Here is a 16,674-nt window from a genome sequence, read left to right on the forward strand (position 1 = left end):
TAAAGGTTGGGAAATTCGCTCTTGGCAATTCAGTTCATTTGATGAAATTAATTTAAGACCATCCCATATCTTCACATTCAACGCATTGGTGATATACGAGTATGAGCAAGCACAGATCGAGGAGTGATCGCCCCTTCTAACTCGTCAAGACCTACTTTTCATTAATTTTTCTGAAAATAAAGTGAACAGACGCTTTTTTTATCCTGACCAATATTGTGAATTGAATGTGTCAATATGCTAGTATAAATCCAGTTTATAAATATATCCTTACCAGATACAAAAGGAGAAATATATCATTATCAAAAGTATTGTGTTCGTGTTAAATTTTGTCGTACGAGTATTTAAATTTTCATAGAAATACATGTTCCTTGAGTTACGAGTTTTTCTAAGGAAACGGTCAGCTGTTAAATGAACAAGCACAAAATCGAACCATCATCGATATCATCAGTCATCAATATTTTGTTTGCACACTTCATGGAACTTAAAAACAGCATGATGATGAAAATGCCATGAACTGAGGAATAACTTGACTAGCATTTTCTAGAAACGGCTTCGACGTTTTTAAAATTTGATATAGGTACATATTATTCTTACTGCACTTATACTCAGATCTGTATATAATATATAATAGAAAGATATTAAGGGCATAAAGTCTCAAATAGATTGTCGGAGCTTTTTAAACGAAGTATTTATTAAACTAATAAATAAATTTAAACTAATATTAAACAATTGCAAAGTGCCTGTATGGTCTGTAATGGCTGGGAAGTTTATATAGTTGTCTTTAACTAAAAATATGTAGGGTGCGCTACAGTTTCCAGACACCCTTTCTGACACAGATACGCCTCCACACTAACTGGACGTTCTACATTCAATTTATTTGCCAAGACTGGATACTACCTCTTGAAGAAAAGGATCACAAAACATACGCACTGTAACAAAAATTTGTTCAGAGATCTGCGGAGGAGCCAACATTAGCACTATAAGGGATCGTTAATATTTTTGTATTAACAAACACAAAATGTTGCCTTTATTTTCTAATAAAAGAGTAAGAATACATTTTTGAATTAATAGTTTCTTAGAGGCATTCATTTTGAATATTATCAAAACTAAGTTGATTCTGGACTATTTATTGTTGGCAACTTTTACACCAAAAAAAAAATTGATTTTTTTTATTTTGTTCAACTTTAATAATTAATTTTGGTAATGTTACACGATTGCAACAATTAAACTTTATATTATTTTTCCCCTAAAATGTTTGTGCAATTAAAAACTATTTTAGCATAAAAAAAGAAATCACAAAAAATGTATCCAAATTTATAATAATTTTCTACTTAAAAATTATTCTAAAAAATAGTTCCAGAAGATTTAAATAAATAAAAGTAATAATAATAATAATAATTTCCAGGACCAACAAAACTGTATTTCTCTATAAAACAAATATTTTAAAGGTCGGACGTTATATTTTTTAAAAATTGTATTATTAGAACAATATTATAATCTTTTTAATTTTTGTTTTTTTCCCCAAGGTATTTAACATGCTAGCCACTGGTTAGCAGGAACGTTTACTTTTTCTTTCATACAATAAAATATTATAGTTTTTCTTTATGTATAATAGGGCACCATTGAAAATTTGTTAATGCATTTTCGTTCCAAATGGCGCTTTTTACAATAATAATTTTTATTTAAACTGTTTATATTCTTTGTTAATTGTTACAATTTATTTACAAAGTAAAATCGCGAAAGATTATTTATTCATTATTTATATATATAAATATATTTATATTCTTATTACGTTATTTACAATGCTTTGTTTACACTTTCATTGATTGACAACAATACATAATATTGTACTTAATCAAAATAAACTTTTAAAAAAATCACAATGAAATTAAAACTATTGAAAAAAATGTCTATTTTCTTATATTAAATTTATTGTCCCCCATTACCGCCATTAGTGATGACTTGTTCATCACTATAATGATGAGGGAGTAGTTGATTATCCGATCTCGGTTTCTTAATTACCGAAGAATTATCGTCACTATTCTCACTGGACGTCCTTTTGCGCTGTCCATCGACATTGTTGTTCACAACACATTCCCCATCTAACTGTATATCTTTAGTCCGTGGCGGCGTGTCCCCTCCACCAGCGGAACCGTTATCGCCTTCCTGAGCAGAATCTAAAGAGTCTGATTCACCGTCACCTTCTTCAGCCCATTTTGTATGGGCTGCTACTCCATTTAATGTGGAGGTTGTCATTATTACTGGTTGTTGATGTGATGATAATCTTTCATTTTCATCCAGATGTTGTTGGCGGCCACCTCCACCACCAGATGAAGATTTCAGATTGGTATTATCCTGTTCCAGTTGGGCTATTGTATCTTTGGCTTTCTTCAGTTCTTGTTGTAGATAATAAATGGTACTCTGCATACCCTCAACATCTTCATCAAGATCTTGTAATAATTCATCCAATTCTATAAACGATATTTATGACTAAAGATTAAAATACTGTTTAATGAATATACAAAACAAACCAAAAAAGTAGAATAATCATAAATAATTACTTAAAAGCAATTTTAAAATTAGATATTGTAAAATCCTTGCATGTTTGACTAACGTAAGTGAAAAGTGAAATATTTAAGAATCATACTGATTGATGTGGATTTTTGACAACAGGATTGGCTGATATATGCGAACTCTGTTCGAGTCAATTAACGTTACTTCCTCCAGTTTTAAAACTATCATATAAGTCCATTAAGTTTTAAAACACGTAAACCTATTTTTCATCGGCATTCATTACAAAGTTATTCGTCCCTTTATTTTGATCAAGCAGTTATTTTGTTTTTTGCAACGATTCTGTTCACCTATAAGAGCACTTCCTATATCGCAGCAGTAAAGATTTAATTTATTTATTTTTACACCCTCCCCTGAGAAGTCCTCTCTCAACAATATTAATGTAATTTTATTTTACTTTTTGTGCATTATTGATACAACTCCCAGCTAAAGGTATTTGTATTTACCTATAAGCTTGTAAATAAATAATAATAAGTCTTCTCTGAGCCTTTTATTCAACTTGATGAGGTTTGAAGAACTAACCTCAAATTATTACAATTTAATTAGTTCTGCTCTATGGGAGGGCTTTCGGCGCCATTTTACCTCAGATATACAAGACAGCTTCAATTGTCGCGTTGAGGAAGGATGATATTATACAATTCAAGAACATATTAGAGGTGTTTTTTTTTTTTTTTGAAAGCTTTTTAATTTAATTTAGATTATTAAAAACAAAACATTACCTGACTGGGATTTCTTCACTTCTTCACTAAAACTCTTTTGTAAAGCTAAATCACCTTCCAACTTGGCTAACCTTCCTTTAGATATCATTGCACCTAATTCTTCATTTTCTTGGTAAAGCAAACGACATTTCGCCATAAGACGTTTACCAGTATTACTGCAAACAAAAAAAATATATTTTACACATAAAACTAAGCTATTTCAGGTTGAAAAAAAAAACAAAGATTTTGTTCCAAAATATTTCGAAAAATACATCCATTCATACCTATCGGGAGTAAATTTCCATGCAGATAATTCATTTTGGGTATCATCTAGTCGCGTTCGCGTTTCTGATAATTCTTGACGAAGCCTCTGCAAAAGTAGATTGACCGCAGGATCCAATAAAGCACTTTTTAACACTCCACCACCAGGGACTTTCATTTCAGATAACTGACCCTAAATTAAACATATCAGAAATATTAAAATAAATAATAATTATAAATAAAACTATAAATATAGATAAAACTTGTTAAACCAAAACTTTGAAGCATTACTATAACACTATATTTTAAAGAAAATCAAGTTACTCGCTCAGGTTTAATACTGGTTACTGGGAACAGACCTACGACTATCCACTTTTCCTTAAGATGCTGATGAATTATTTTTTGAAGTGTCATGAGAATCGTAACCTGAACTTTCGCACTACAAACGAATGTACTTGTTGGTAAACTCTAGACTTATGGTTACATTACACACGAAAAATCAATTCTTTTAATTTGATTAACAATTAAACCAAAGCAATTTAAAAATATAACGCAAGTATTGTTTAATATACATTCTGAGATTTCGTTAATCTCATGCACCAATATTTATCATAAAATGATGTGTATGGCCAAATAATGTCAATTATTTTATGACACGAACATAATACAACTAATGTGTACCTACAGAAACTCTGAAAATTATAGTTTGGAACGTTCAAAGGCATTTGAGGATCTAATAAGAGAGTAACAGCACCAGTTCAAGTTCTGTCTTGACCTATAAACTAGCCGGGCATAAAACTTCTATTAATTAAAAATCTATTAATAAAAAAATCTCAAAAGGAAATTTAACCCTCACCGCATATTCCTGCATATCCTGTTCTTTGGCTGCCAATCTTCGCATTAACACTCTTTCTCTTAAGGATAATTCTGCTATTTGATTTCTTAGCTTTTCTTCGTTCTCTTTTAAACTCGAACATTCTCCTAAAATTAAAGAAATGAAATGAAAAAATAGAAATATTAATATTTAAAAGTTCATTTAATAAAAATGTTAGAAATTATAGTGCCAAAAAAAAAAAATTATTATTATTATTATTTAAAAAATATTTTTTGAATTATTTTTTTAAACTAGAAAAAATTAATTTGTACAAAGTATTTGCCTTTAAATGAAGGTGGGTATCCTTGGCAATTTGTGAATAGGAACGGGTGAGAAAAGACAAGTTGCAGCCAGTAAGAAATCATCGCTCCCAAAGACCATGAAGGAAGATTTTTAAAACGATCAACATTCTGAATATACAGTTGCATTTCCACCTTTACTGCATAATTTTTTTCATTTTCTGTTTTTTTTTGTATTGTTTAATTTTTTAAGTTTTAGTTTCGAATATTGGTTTAAGTATTTGCACAACCGTAACTGTGAGATATTTCGTACTTATTTTTATTTTTTATTTTTAAGTATGAACCCGGATGTTCCATTAGATAGCCAAAGCTTTGCTTTATTTAAGTTGGTATAAAACCCCATTAAAAATTCACAAATCACCACCAAAGAAATCACTGAGGGTAATCCCCATCCTAACCCTTTACTTTAACAAAAATATAATTGGAAAAAATTACTGCACAAACACTAGCACTAAACAAATAAATATATATATTTATACATAAATAAATATAAATATATACAAAGCACCAAAAATTGGAATTATCGGTTTCACTGCCACATCACTAGCACAAGCACTTTTTGAATTTTTATTTGGCAAAAGAGTTCAACTGAAATATAATTAAATTTAATGAAAATATTAGCGAAATAAGAACATTTTCCTTACAATATACCTTGATTTGTAATTACATTTTCATTCCTTGTAATATATTTTTCTTTAGTTTTTTTTCTATCTAACTCAATTACAATTTAAGAATTTGTTTAGGGAATAAAAAACATATTTATCTTACCTTCTTTATTTACATAGTCAAGTTATATTTTATTCATTTACAAACGTAACAGTCTTGACTAAATTTAAGTAAGCTTTTTCATCTACCTATATTATATACCTATAAAGGTCGTTTCTAAAAATGTAACTCAGTGTACATAAATGTTACGCATTTTTTTCTTTTACATTCTCTTATTTTCTTACTTTCAGAATTTTTTTCTTTAGAGGTCAATTATGCCAATTCATTTGTTCATGCTATTTGCAGAGTTCTGAACTATGATCTAAACAGCATTTTTTTGTAAACCTAACAACAGTCAAACTTTCAAATTGTTAATAAAAATTAATATTTACTAATTTTTACACCTTTGACAAATCTAGCACAAAATTGTAACTTATTAAATCGAGAAAAAAATAAATAAATTTTAACCATTCTCAAGATCACAGTTATTAATTCTGTAAACAAAGTTCCTAATGAGAATGTTTACTACTAGGTTTCTAGAGTTCTAATAAACCATTTTATCACTTATTCTACTTTAAAATTGGAAGAGCTTGTTTTTCAATAGTAACTACTTTATTTACAAATAGCTTGAATAATTTTTTTTTCGACCAATCAATAATAATAATTTACGATTTCTTTAAACTTCATACTACACATTAGCTTTTTTATTTACATTATGATGATCTGTTGACATTTGGCTATTTGACCTGTTGTCGTTTTAGAATGCTGATGGCTTCATTGCACTCTGTTCATTGTTTCACGTAAGTTAAGATAAGAAATTTAGTAGTGACCGCTCCGCTTATTAAATTAAGGAGGTTTATCATCTTGATTTTTTTTTTTTAAATTAATGAAAATTAATTTCAGATGTGGATTAGAAAAACTAAAAACCTATTTAGTTTAAATAAAACAAGAAATTTGGGAACAAAATTAAATTAAAACAAAACCAACCGACACACTGAGTTTTTGTGAATTCACATAAAAATGCGGAATAAGGATTCGACAAACCATTTTCTCAGTAAACAAGCAATAACGAGTTTTAATTTAACTTACCGAACCGCATCTACTTGTCGAACCCTTTAACGTACATGAAACAGACTGTAGTACACTTGACAGACTTCACTCTTAAAAAAAGTAACATGAGATTTTTCAATTATATGCACATCTATCTTTAATTAAAAAATATTGAACGCATCTTGTTAACTATTTAAATAGAAGACTGCTCAAATAGATGATGGAACAAACTGGTAGACAGAAATTCTTACATTATAAAACAAAATACCTCAGTAAATAACTAGCATTATCTTGCAAAACATTCTGCCGCTTCAATAGCTACTTATAACAAGCCTTTTTATCAGTTTCAAGAGTTCATACTTAAAAGCAACATTACAAACTAATAAATTAGCGACCGGAGATTAATTTAGTTTTTTTCAGCGGTTCTAAGAAAACTTTATCCAATGTTTCTAACTATAATTAGTTCAAGATTCACTACATTCAGGGCTACAAAACTGAGAGGGATTAACACTTGGATTTTTACTATAGTACAATGGGAAACAATGTGAAAAAGTTAAAACTGTAACATACTAATTCTACACTCAAAATTATTTTGTTCACAACTTTATGCTAATCACTCTAAGATGGAAACATTGGCCTAAAGAATTTTCTTCCTTTGTATCATTTGTCCTAGGATCAATCCATTAATTTAAACCATGAACCGTTTAAAATGAACTTTGTTTACTAAGAAAGTCTCTAATTGACTGATGTTAAATAAAAGTTTTAACTAACTGGTTTTGAGCTTCTCTTTCTTCGTTAGAGTCTATCTTAATTTAAACAAAGTTAGCCTATAACAAGCTCAGAGTGTAAATTAATTATAAAATTTTATTATTACTTTACGAGTAATCAAACTCAAAGAGAGAACTCATTTTAGTTTCAAAATAGTTTCATTCAATAATATAAATTTTAATTAATTTGAACAAAATACTTCTTCCATGTATTTTAGAATTAAACTAAGAAAATACTTAATTAAGACGTCTGCGAAAATTCATCTAGAATTTTTAATACTGCTAATTACAAATTACATTTCTTTAGTACATAATAAAGCGGGAACATTTCATAGAATCAACAAGGAAGTTATCCAGCATTCACAATGTACTAAATATTATTAATTTTAAATGCTCTATAAAAAATAAAAAACTATAGTTGTTGTTTGCTGATGATTTTATCCGCAGTAGTTTTCTCTTGTTTTCTTTCATTCTACTAATTTTGAACTGCGTTACATTAATTTAGTTTAAGAATTATGAATTTTCTTTAACATATCGAACTTAAGTCTGAAGATGGATGTAAGTCCGTCCATAACCTGTAGAATTAGAGAAAACAAGCTCGCTAAGATTCTGTTTTGTAACCAGTGTAAAACTTACAGATGGATGTGGTAGGCTTGTTTGGCTTGTTGCGAAAAGGTCAAATTTATGCACTAAGTAGAAAAGATATATAAACAAATACATATTTAAAACACATAGTTGATCAATAAGTAGCTACATGAAATTTTCTAAGTGCACTGCCAGGCTTTGGACACTTTTAGTTTACTACAGATCAGACGTTCTACCATCTCAAAATGGGTTAAAGAAGAGCCAAGGAAGATTTACTACCCCTAGATATGTGTCCAGAAGTGTAAAGATAATGTTATCTTTTTTAATAAAATCGACAAAGTAGGAGACCAGCTGTAAAACAATTTCCATTATAGAAATTTTACTTTTTTGGTTAATGCTGCAAGCATTTCTTCTAAAGGCGACTGTAACCTGGACGTTAAGTTGAAGAATGACGTCAATGGATTATTCGAGTTTCTTTTCGGTGGTTGCGATGGGGTCATTTGTCTGGCTTGAGTCCACCTTCTTTTCCAAGAAAGCTCTGACTGAATTTAAAAGCTCTCTAATCCATAAATAGAAAAGCGCTGATATCCTTTTTTTTTAACAAATAGAATTATAAAGAGAATAGTATTAAAAAAAAAAAGACGCAAAAGCTTACTTATTTTGTTTCTTATTTAAAATTGATATTTTTACACTGACAAAGAAACTTCGATAATAAATCTCTCTGCGATATTGGGTCGCAACAGATTGCTTTAGTAGTTCCACGACTCACTGTCTAATATCAACGTGTTTGCTGTTAACTTCAGAAAGCCTAGCAGTGTACCAAGAGATTAATTTTAGACAGCAAAATAAATAAAATCATCTATACACTTTAAATGCTAAGAGAATAAAGTAGAGATTATGATAATTAATTTTAATCACAGTTGCAAAATTCATCGACCAATACTGATGCTACTTGAGCACTATAATTTAATAAATCGACATAAGCCAAACAGGTGGTTCAATATCAACGATGAACAAGCTATTTGTGATAGGATTACATTGTACGGAAACCATTGGGCTCTGGTAAGGCTTCCGATACTACTGAATTACAATAAAAAAATAAAGTAATTAGATATCACATTAAACAGCTTAAGTTCAAATATCCTCTTGAAGTATACCTGTTTTTACGTGAAATGTTGCAATATATGAGAGTTATACATTATCTATTGTGTATACAAATTCTGTAATTTGAAAATACTTTTATGTTAATAGAGTAAAGTATTGCTAAATTAAAAACTAAATAATAATGAGAAGGGGTTTTAATAAGTAACCTAACCTTTCCTATCAATAGCTTACATAGCTATCAAAAAATTGTATTTATTTATCTGATCGAATTAAGCAAACAACTTCTTGAACCAATCATTAAATAAAATTAAAGTTGTAGACCGCTAATCGAACTCCAAATCACAATACATCTTAGCTTTGAGGGCCAACCCTCTAACCTCTAATCTAACGTAGCAACTTCAATCCACAATTTCATTCTTTTACTAAAAAAAAATCTAAAATAATCCATTAAAGGAAGATATGAACGGCTGTGTACACTAAAAGTTAAAGGTGCCCCACCATACTATCATGTAAAGTTTGGTCTAAGTTTCAGTGATTTAAATGGACCCAATAATAAAGGATCGTCGAAATATCACTAAAGGGGAAAATGGGTTGCAAGAAGTAGAGGCCTGGTTTTGAAGATCGTCAGATCAAAGACAAGGTTATGATTTATAAATCTGACACTTGAGTTGACTAGTTTAACAATCAACCATAATTTTCTGATGACAATCAATGTGCCAGCTCGCAGCACCATGAAGCTAAACAATCAACTCAGTCCAAAAAATTATTCTAATCTATTTACAGGCCTGGCTCCAGAAGTATAAACTACTTCTTGATGATAATGCAATCAAAAAGACAGTAGTAGGAATCTTTGCTGATTATCTCTTTCTATAAGCGGCAAAGATTTTAGAAAATTTTAAAAATTCATTTATTAAAAATGGAACTTTTTAGCGATTTATTGGCTAATAAGGTAGCAAAGTCTATCTGTATTATATATTTTCTCTTGAGGTAAATACAACATGAAGTTAAATTACTTAATTCCCTTCCAAAAAGAAATATGTTAACTTAAACAACCAAGCAAATTTAAAAAGAAACTATAAAATATTCTTCAAAAGTTGTTACTACCCAAGAATACAATTTAAAAATAATCAGTGTATTATAAAATTGAATAAATTTTTTAAAAATTTAGTTTTTTTATCAGTTATTTATTTTTTAATTTAACGCATCTGAGGTCACTAGCGACCGGAACTTTTTTCAGTGTTCTCTTGTTACACACTAATCTGTCCATCACCGTACAGTGATCTGTACGAAGCTCCTAGGAAGAGAAAATCTAAGGGCTAGCAACTGGATTCGAACTTGGGCTTTCTGCGTATGAATCCAGTAAGCTTACCACATAGCTAATCCCTTACCTCTACAGTTTATTAATTTTTTAATTAGTTTTAAATAATAAAAATTTTGCAAAACATAACATAACCAATTTCCTATTGCAATCAATCTGTCATTTACCATTAAAAAGCAAATTGACCATATTCGCAATAACAATGTCATTTGCAAGACAAAAAACAGATCCTAATGTATTTGGACTATGCCATTGTCTTGAAAAAATTAAATCATTAAAGTTTACCGTCTACTGGTGTTCCACAAGTGAAGTAAGTAGTCGATGATAAATCTTGTATTAATTTTATCGCTTTAAGTAATCATTATTCACGTTATTTTCATAAACAATTTAGGAATGTTAGACTTTCATTATTAAGACAATTAAACGTCTATGAGAGTATTTATGAAATATATAAGCTTGTATTTTTAAATAAAAGTTCAATTTGTACAAATATCATTAATACTTACACCTTGAAATAGATAAATATTGCTTCTATAAATTAATTAAGCTAACTTATTGAATTCTGTTTCAAGATTGTATTTAAAAAAGAAAAGTTTATCTAAATCTTGACAAAACTTAAATTTTTAAAATTACATTTCGTTCAGGCTATGCCAATGGTGTTAGTTAAAAAGATTAACCTTATAAATATAAACATGATTATATTTATCTAAATAGCTATAGGGTAGTTACCACCAGAGATGCCGAAGTAGCTTAGGGCTCAAAGGACGAAAAATAATAACACAATTTAATACTTCTTAAAAAAAAAGTGCATTAAATTAAATATTTAAAAGCTTTATGTGTCCAGTTGCAATTAGCTACATATAAATATATATTTCATCGGAGTCTATAAGTTCTAGAGTCTTTGTAAGTTTTGATGTGGATTCACCAGTTAATTTTAAACGTTAAACGGGGTGAAGTAAATAACTTATAGTCCTTATGATTTGAGTACACAATATAGAGACAAAAGGATAGCCCATATATTACTTGTGGTACGTAAGAAATACATATTTTTTTATATTTTTACATTTTTGGAAACAATATATATTGTGCAAATTCTGCAGTAAAATTTTGCACTATTGAAAAAACGAACTGACTAAAAAGAACCAAAAGTGGCTTCTAATGTTTTCATTCTTCATCCTCGCACGTTAAAGATGACGTAGAATTTCCCTCAATAAAAAAGTAGCTCGCAACATTGTAAATGGATCAGTTATGGGAGCAATTTCCACTTTAATGTCAATAAAAAATAACAAAAATAATAATACTAATATGATCCAGTCCTCGTTTTTCTTGAGATTAGAAAAGATTCTGGAAAAGACAAATAGATGGAGCCAGTGCTTACTGATATAACCAAAAGAACAAGATTGTTACACTGCATATAGTTAAAGCTTACTATTCAGCATTTGATTTTTAAATCACAAAGTTAATAAAAATTGATAATTGAAAGTGACTGTCAGCACATTTCGTATTAAGTATCCTGAAAAACCATGAGAGATGTGGGAGAGGTTCACAAAATCCTTGATAAAAGCGAAAGGAAGGCTTATCTTAGCACCTCGAAAAAAAAATGGTCATAAGGCCAATTAGTGGCCTTGAGTTTCTTTCCGGACTTTCATTCCGCCTAACAAAAAAAATCTTTAAAAAAATTCTCCGAGTATTAGATACACTTAAAGAGGAATTAATAACTAATTATAAACTTACGAATTATTATTTAGGTTCAAGCAATAAATTTCGTTCAATCCAATTATTTACTCATTCTAACTTGACAAGTGACGCCTGAATGACGCTTCCACAAAATCTCGTACGAAGTATTCAGTCTCATATTCAGATAATCATGCCCACCTTACGCCATAAATGAGCTGTAAGATCCTCGTACCAATTACATACCAAGTATTCACAATTTCTTCGCCCCTATGGAAACATTCGATCAAAACCCAGGCCACATAAAATAATTTTATAATTGTCCTTGACTTTTTTTTTCTTTTAAACCCAGAAACTGTGTTCGTGTACTCTTTATACTCTTCTTCTTAGGCGCCACGGTAGCTAAATGGTTGGAGACGAGGCCCGCAAAGCTTAGAAGTATTGTGGCACTGGGTTAGATTCCCGGTCTAGGCCTTGGATTTTATTTAATGGTTAATAAAAGTAATTTGCAGTAAAGTACGTTTGCTAGTCGTCTTCGTCCACGACATCTAATTTGGTAGTTCGCCTGAAAAAATAGACATTACTTTACTATACTCTTCTTCCGACTAAAGCACCCGTTAAAAATAAGCAGTTATACCTTTATTTGATTTGGCCCAACTAGGGCAGACAATCTTCCCGTTCTTCTTTTCGTTCAGCACCCATAATTAATATAACAACAGGCAAATCCTGTTTATCATCTTCGTATTTCCAACATCACTAACAGAAAATCTTTCTAGTAAACTTAATTGCACTAATTTTTAATTTAAGTATCAAGAGGCTGGACCGAAAAAATGTTATCGCTTGCTTTTCTTAATGTTTAATGATAAACAACTAAAAACGTAAAGTAAAATACGAGTAATCGCCTATTTTTTCCAGGCGGGGTCTAACGTCCAATTGGCACTTTCAAGCGAAGAAAAGGCATCCAGCCCACGTTTCTGCTTTACTGGCCCATCAAAAGGAGTAACGACTTAAGTATTGCCAAATGTTTTTGCTCCCAATGCCTCTCAAAGCTTTTGCCAGCTAGACTCATCTTTACAAAATCAGAAGAGATCCGATGTTATAGATTTAAAGAGACGGAAAGATCTTTCAACAAAATTGCCTAGATTTACTTGCGCAACCTTGTTTTCCGAGTTCCGGGTAACTCGTACTTTATTATAGCCTTTCTATTCCAGATAGCTGACTTCTACTGCCCTAATGAAAGCAGAAGTTCATCCAGCACAAGGCACTAACGAAAACATAAGATCTCTTAGTGCCAGCAGAACTACAAAACAGAATTCCGAAAAATTATCTAACTCAGATGACAATCACGAATAACAACCATAGAAACGTCTTATAGTTTGATCTCACGAAAACTTGGTCTACCAAAGCATAGTATAACTTGAAACTTCATTACTAAAGTAATGTAATACACCGTTCGAGCACACATAATTTTTTTTCCTGCGCAAGTTATGTACCTGATCCACAAATTCTGTTTTGTCTCTCAGAACCATTTAGGCCAACAACATTACATCTTCTGTTTCAGACCAATTTCAATAACAATTTGGGACTGATATGAGAAGAAATCTAGGCGCTTTAGTTGCCTATCAAACTTAAGATTATTAAGACATAGTATAAAGTAACATAGAAATGAGTGTTTTTATCTATCTAGTAGCATTCCTTCATTAAATCTCTTATTGCTAGGAAAATTATCAAGAAAAACGTTTGGCAGCGTACTAAAAAGTAGCAGCATTTCTATAATAAATCCGGATTATTTCTAGACGAAATCTTCATCAATTTGATTCACTGAACAATGAAAATTCTCCTCCTGTCTAAATTAGATGAATTTGGGATGAAAAAGAGCACTTAGTGGGAACACGACAGAAAAGATTGAGCAATTTTGATATTTACTTCATACGTTGTGTCTAAATATCCTTGTAGCCATAGTGTCCAGGAAGAGAACAAAAATACAAATAATTGAAACAGAGATTTAAAAAAAAAAAATAGACGATGTTTAACCTCAACAATAAAGAACAAATATCAATAATATTGAAGCAAACAAGCTGAGGTAGAAAAGTCAAAGATATTTCCAGCATCAGAGTTCCAAAAAACACGTTCAATAAAGAGCGAATTACTTAAGATGTTCTATTGATAATGGGTTCGAAACCAGCCACCAACATAGCCAATACGTCACTCGCTAACAATGGCTGACTGAGGGAGACTCTAATACTGTTTTTATCCGTTAAATGCTAAAAATGAAAGCAGGTACTTGGCCGAAGAAGAAAACATACAAAAAAGCTATACACAGATACTTAAATTTTACGTCACGCTTTTACGAGGAAACTCGTTCATTAAGCTGTCCTTAATTTTTCTGAACCAGATTGTAGAACAGATGCCATAAAATAACAAGAAATAACTAAAACTGACGATCAAGTATTTCCAATTTCCAATAAATATTTAAAATTTCTTGTACAAATTTGTTGATCCTACTCAAAACTGTAGTCATCCAGAAACACAATTTTTCTGAACGAATTCGGATGATGTTTTACTATTAAATACATCTACTAGACAGTATTAATGGAAAATTCCTAAGAATTAATACCATAATTATTATTAAATTAAAATGAATTACTAGGGTATTAAAACGCGCAATTTTAGGGAGAATAATTTTGAACACATAAAGCTAATAAAATACTAAATTTATGAATAAAAAAAGTTAAATGGCTTTAGATTATAAAAAAAAATAATTAAAAATAGCTTACAAAAATATTGTTCTAATAACAGTATTTTCAGGAGGACTAATCTGACTGCAGGAAAATTATCACTGATTTTTAAAAATCTTTCTGCAAACTCCGCCTTTTATTACATGAAATACAGCAAACTAATTGCTGTAAAATACACTAATTTAAAATCTTGAACTTGTATGACTACCAAGTTCTTTCTGATCACCAAATTCAGTTTTAGTCAATGTCGTTAAAAAAAATTCTTTCTTAGCTATTTATTATTATTAGCTATTATTTAGGGACATACAGAAAACTTAAATAAAAAATCCTATAAATGAAAGGATATATCTACAAAAATTCACACAATGCTGATAAATTTTGCAAAAATATGTAAGGGAGTACTGGCCATCTATAAGTAATAAAGTTCAATGTTATTCTTAAATTTTATTTTTTATTTCTTTTAAATTATTGTTAATCTAGTTGGCACATTATATACATAAAAAAATCAAGAATTTAATTGAGTACGCTTTAATCGACAATTGACTAAATAACGCTATTTTGTGTTATCATTGTTAAAATTGTTTAAGGAAACAGAAAGCAGTTTCAAACATTTTAGGGAGGAACTTCATAAATACACTAAATATACAGAAACTGATTAAAAATCAATTTCAGATATAGCCAAGAATAACAGATAAAACCTTGATATGTACGTTAAAAACTATTTCAACAGTGTAGAAATTAGATTCATTATAATTTTCAACTCCAGATTTTACTTCGAAGCGAAGTTGCCACTTAGAATCAAAACTTTTTTTCTAAAAATTTGTTTTGAATTTAAATAAAATAAGTGTAGCTATCAATAAAACTGAAGGAAAACATTTATACACAGCACTATCACTTTAATTGCCATTGAAACAACTCCTGGCAACAATTCTATTGTAGAGTAGCAGTAACATCAAACTGATTTCCAGAAAATTCGACCGACAAGTTGTAGCAGTTCATCCCAGATCAGAGCAGAAATCCAAATTTTGTTTTCCACATTTTGTCTTTCAAAGATTTTAAAAAATTAAAAAGTAAAAAATTAAAAACTAGTATCACTTTGCAGTTGGTAAAAATGCAGTGCATGCATATCACAAAAGTAAAATATAGCACTTTTGAAACCGACAAACTATTTTTGTTTTGCTTTTATAATGTTAACTGTAATTATAAATATGTTAGAAAGAAGAGTACCCACTTGTATTAAAGATGGCTTAGAAAACCTGTTTAAAATATATAGCACAATGAAATAACGTAGTGCACAAGGTGATCTACCTTCGTAGGTGCTGCTTCGAGATTCTAATAAATTGATGTAACTATCTTGTTGCCGCCAATGTGAACGAAGTTCTTCAAGTGATATTTCCGTTAGCTGCTCATCACTCAAATGAAGACGACTCACTTTGGGAACAGTTTCACTTGGATGAGAGTCCTCAGGCTCAACTTTAGTTTCACTGGCAGCCTCCCCATCTTCAGGCAATTTGGTGCCTGAATTATCAGAACTCATTTCCTTCAAGTTCTCAAAGAAATGTTTCTGAAAATAAGTTTATTCCATTGAAACTTACCATTTAAAATTAAAAATTATACTTCGCATAAGGTGATGGAAAAAGCCAGGCTGCCGATTCTAATTTCACAACAATTAGACATAATAAAAACAAATAACATGGAACTGAGCATTAAAGTTTACCTGTACATTCAAATATCATAGGTAAGATATTTAAAAAACAACTTTACGATGAAATATTAAAGGACAAACATTTATTTCACTATTGGATAACACTGCACTAAACGACGGCCATTTGACCACACGAACACTGAAATAGTTGCTGCAGCAATGCTACCAACCCACAAGCTCTTTCAACTTTTTTAAAAATTTACGTACTACACAAAACTTTACCTAATAATGCATAGTGAAATAAAAGGGCAAAAATAATCATTTCAATGAATATTGAGACGACAATTTAACTTTTATTTAAAACTAACGAAAAAGTTATCAAATT

The 16,674-nt window shown here is 30.1% G+C and overlaps 1 protein-coding gene across 3 annotated transcripts; it reads right to left on the reverse strand.

Annotated features, from left to right (window-relative positions):
• Window positions 1-996: 996 nt before the first annotated feature.
• LOC141456675 (pre-mRNA-splicing regulator female-lethal(2)D-like) lies at window positions 997-16,501 on the reverse strand. Of its 3 annotated transcripts, XM_074132850.1 has the most exons (6): window positions 16,362-16,501; window positions 15,953-16,208; window positions 4,387-4,511; window positions 3,554-3,723; window positions 3,291-3,445; window positions 997-2,471 (listed from the first exon to the last, which is right to left on the reverse strand). In XM_074132850.1, the coding sequence occupies exons 2-6, from the start codon at window positions 16,179-16,181 to the stop codon at window positions 1,930-1,932; spliced, it is 1,221 nt and encodes a 406-aa protein (XP_073988951.1). In that variant the 5' UTR covers window positions 16,182-16,208; window positions 16,362-16,501; the 3' UTR covers window positions 997-1,929. The 3 variants fall into 3 exon arrangements, with proteins under 3 accessions (XP_073988951.1, XP_073988953.1, XP_073988952.1); XM_074132852.1 differs by lacking the exon at window positions 15,953-16,208 and having other exon boundaries at window positions 16,362-16,500; XM_074132851.1 differs by lacking the exons at window positions 15,953-16,208; window positions 16,362-16,501 and adding an exon at window positions 4,688-11,035.
• Between the last annotated feature and the right edge of the window lie 173 nt (window positions 16,502-16,674).

Source organism: Rhodnius prolixus, unplaced genomic scaffold (genome assembly GCF_049639745.1).
Source record: "Rhodnius prolixus isolate KJV_2025 unplaced genomic scaffold, Rpr scaffold_10, whole genome shotgun sequence".
Taxonomy (NCBI): Eukaryota; Metazoa; Arthropoda; class Insecta; order Hemiptera; family Reduviidae; genus Rhodnius; species Rhodnius prolixus.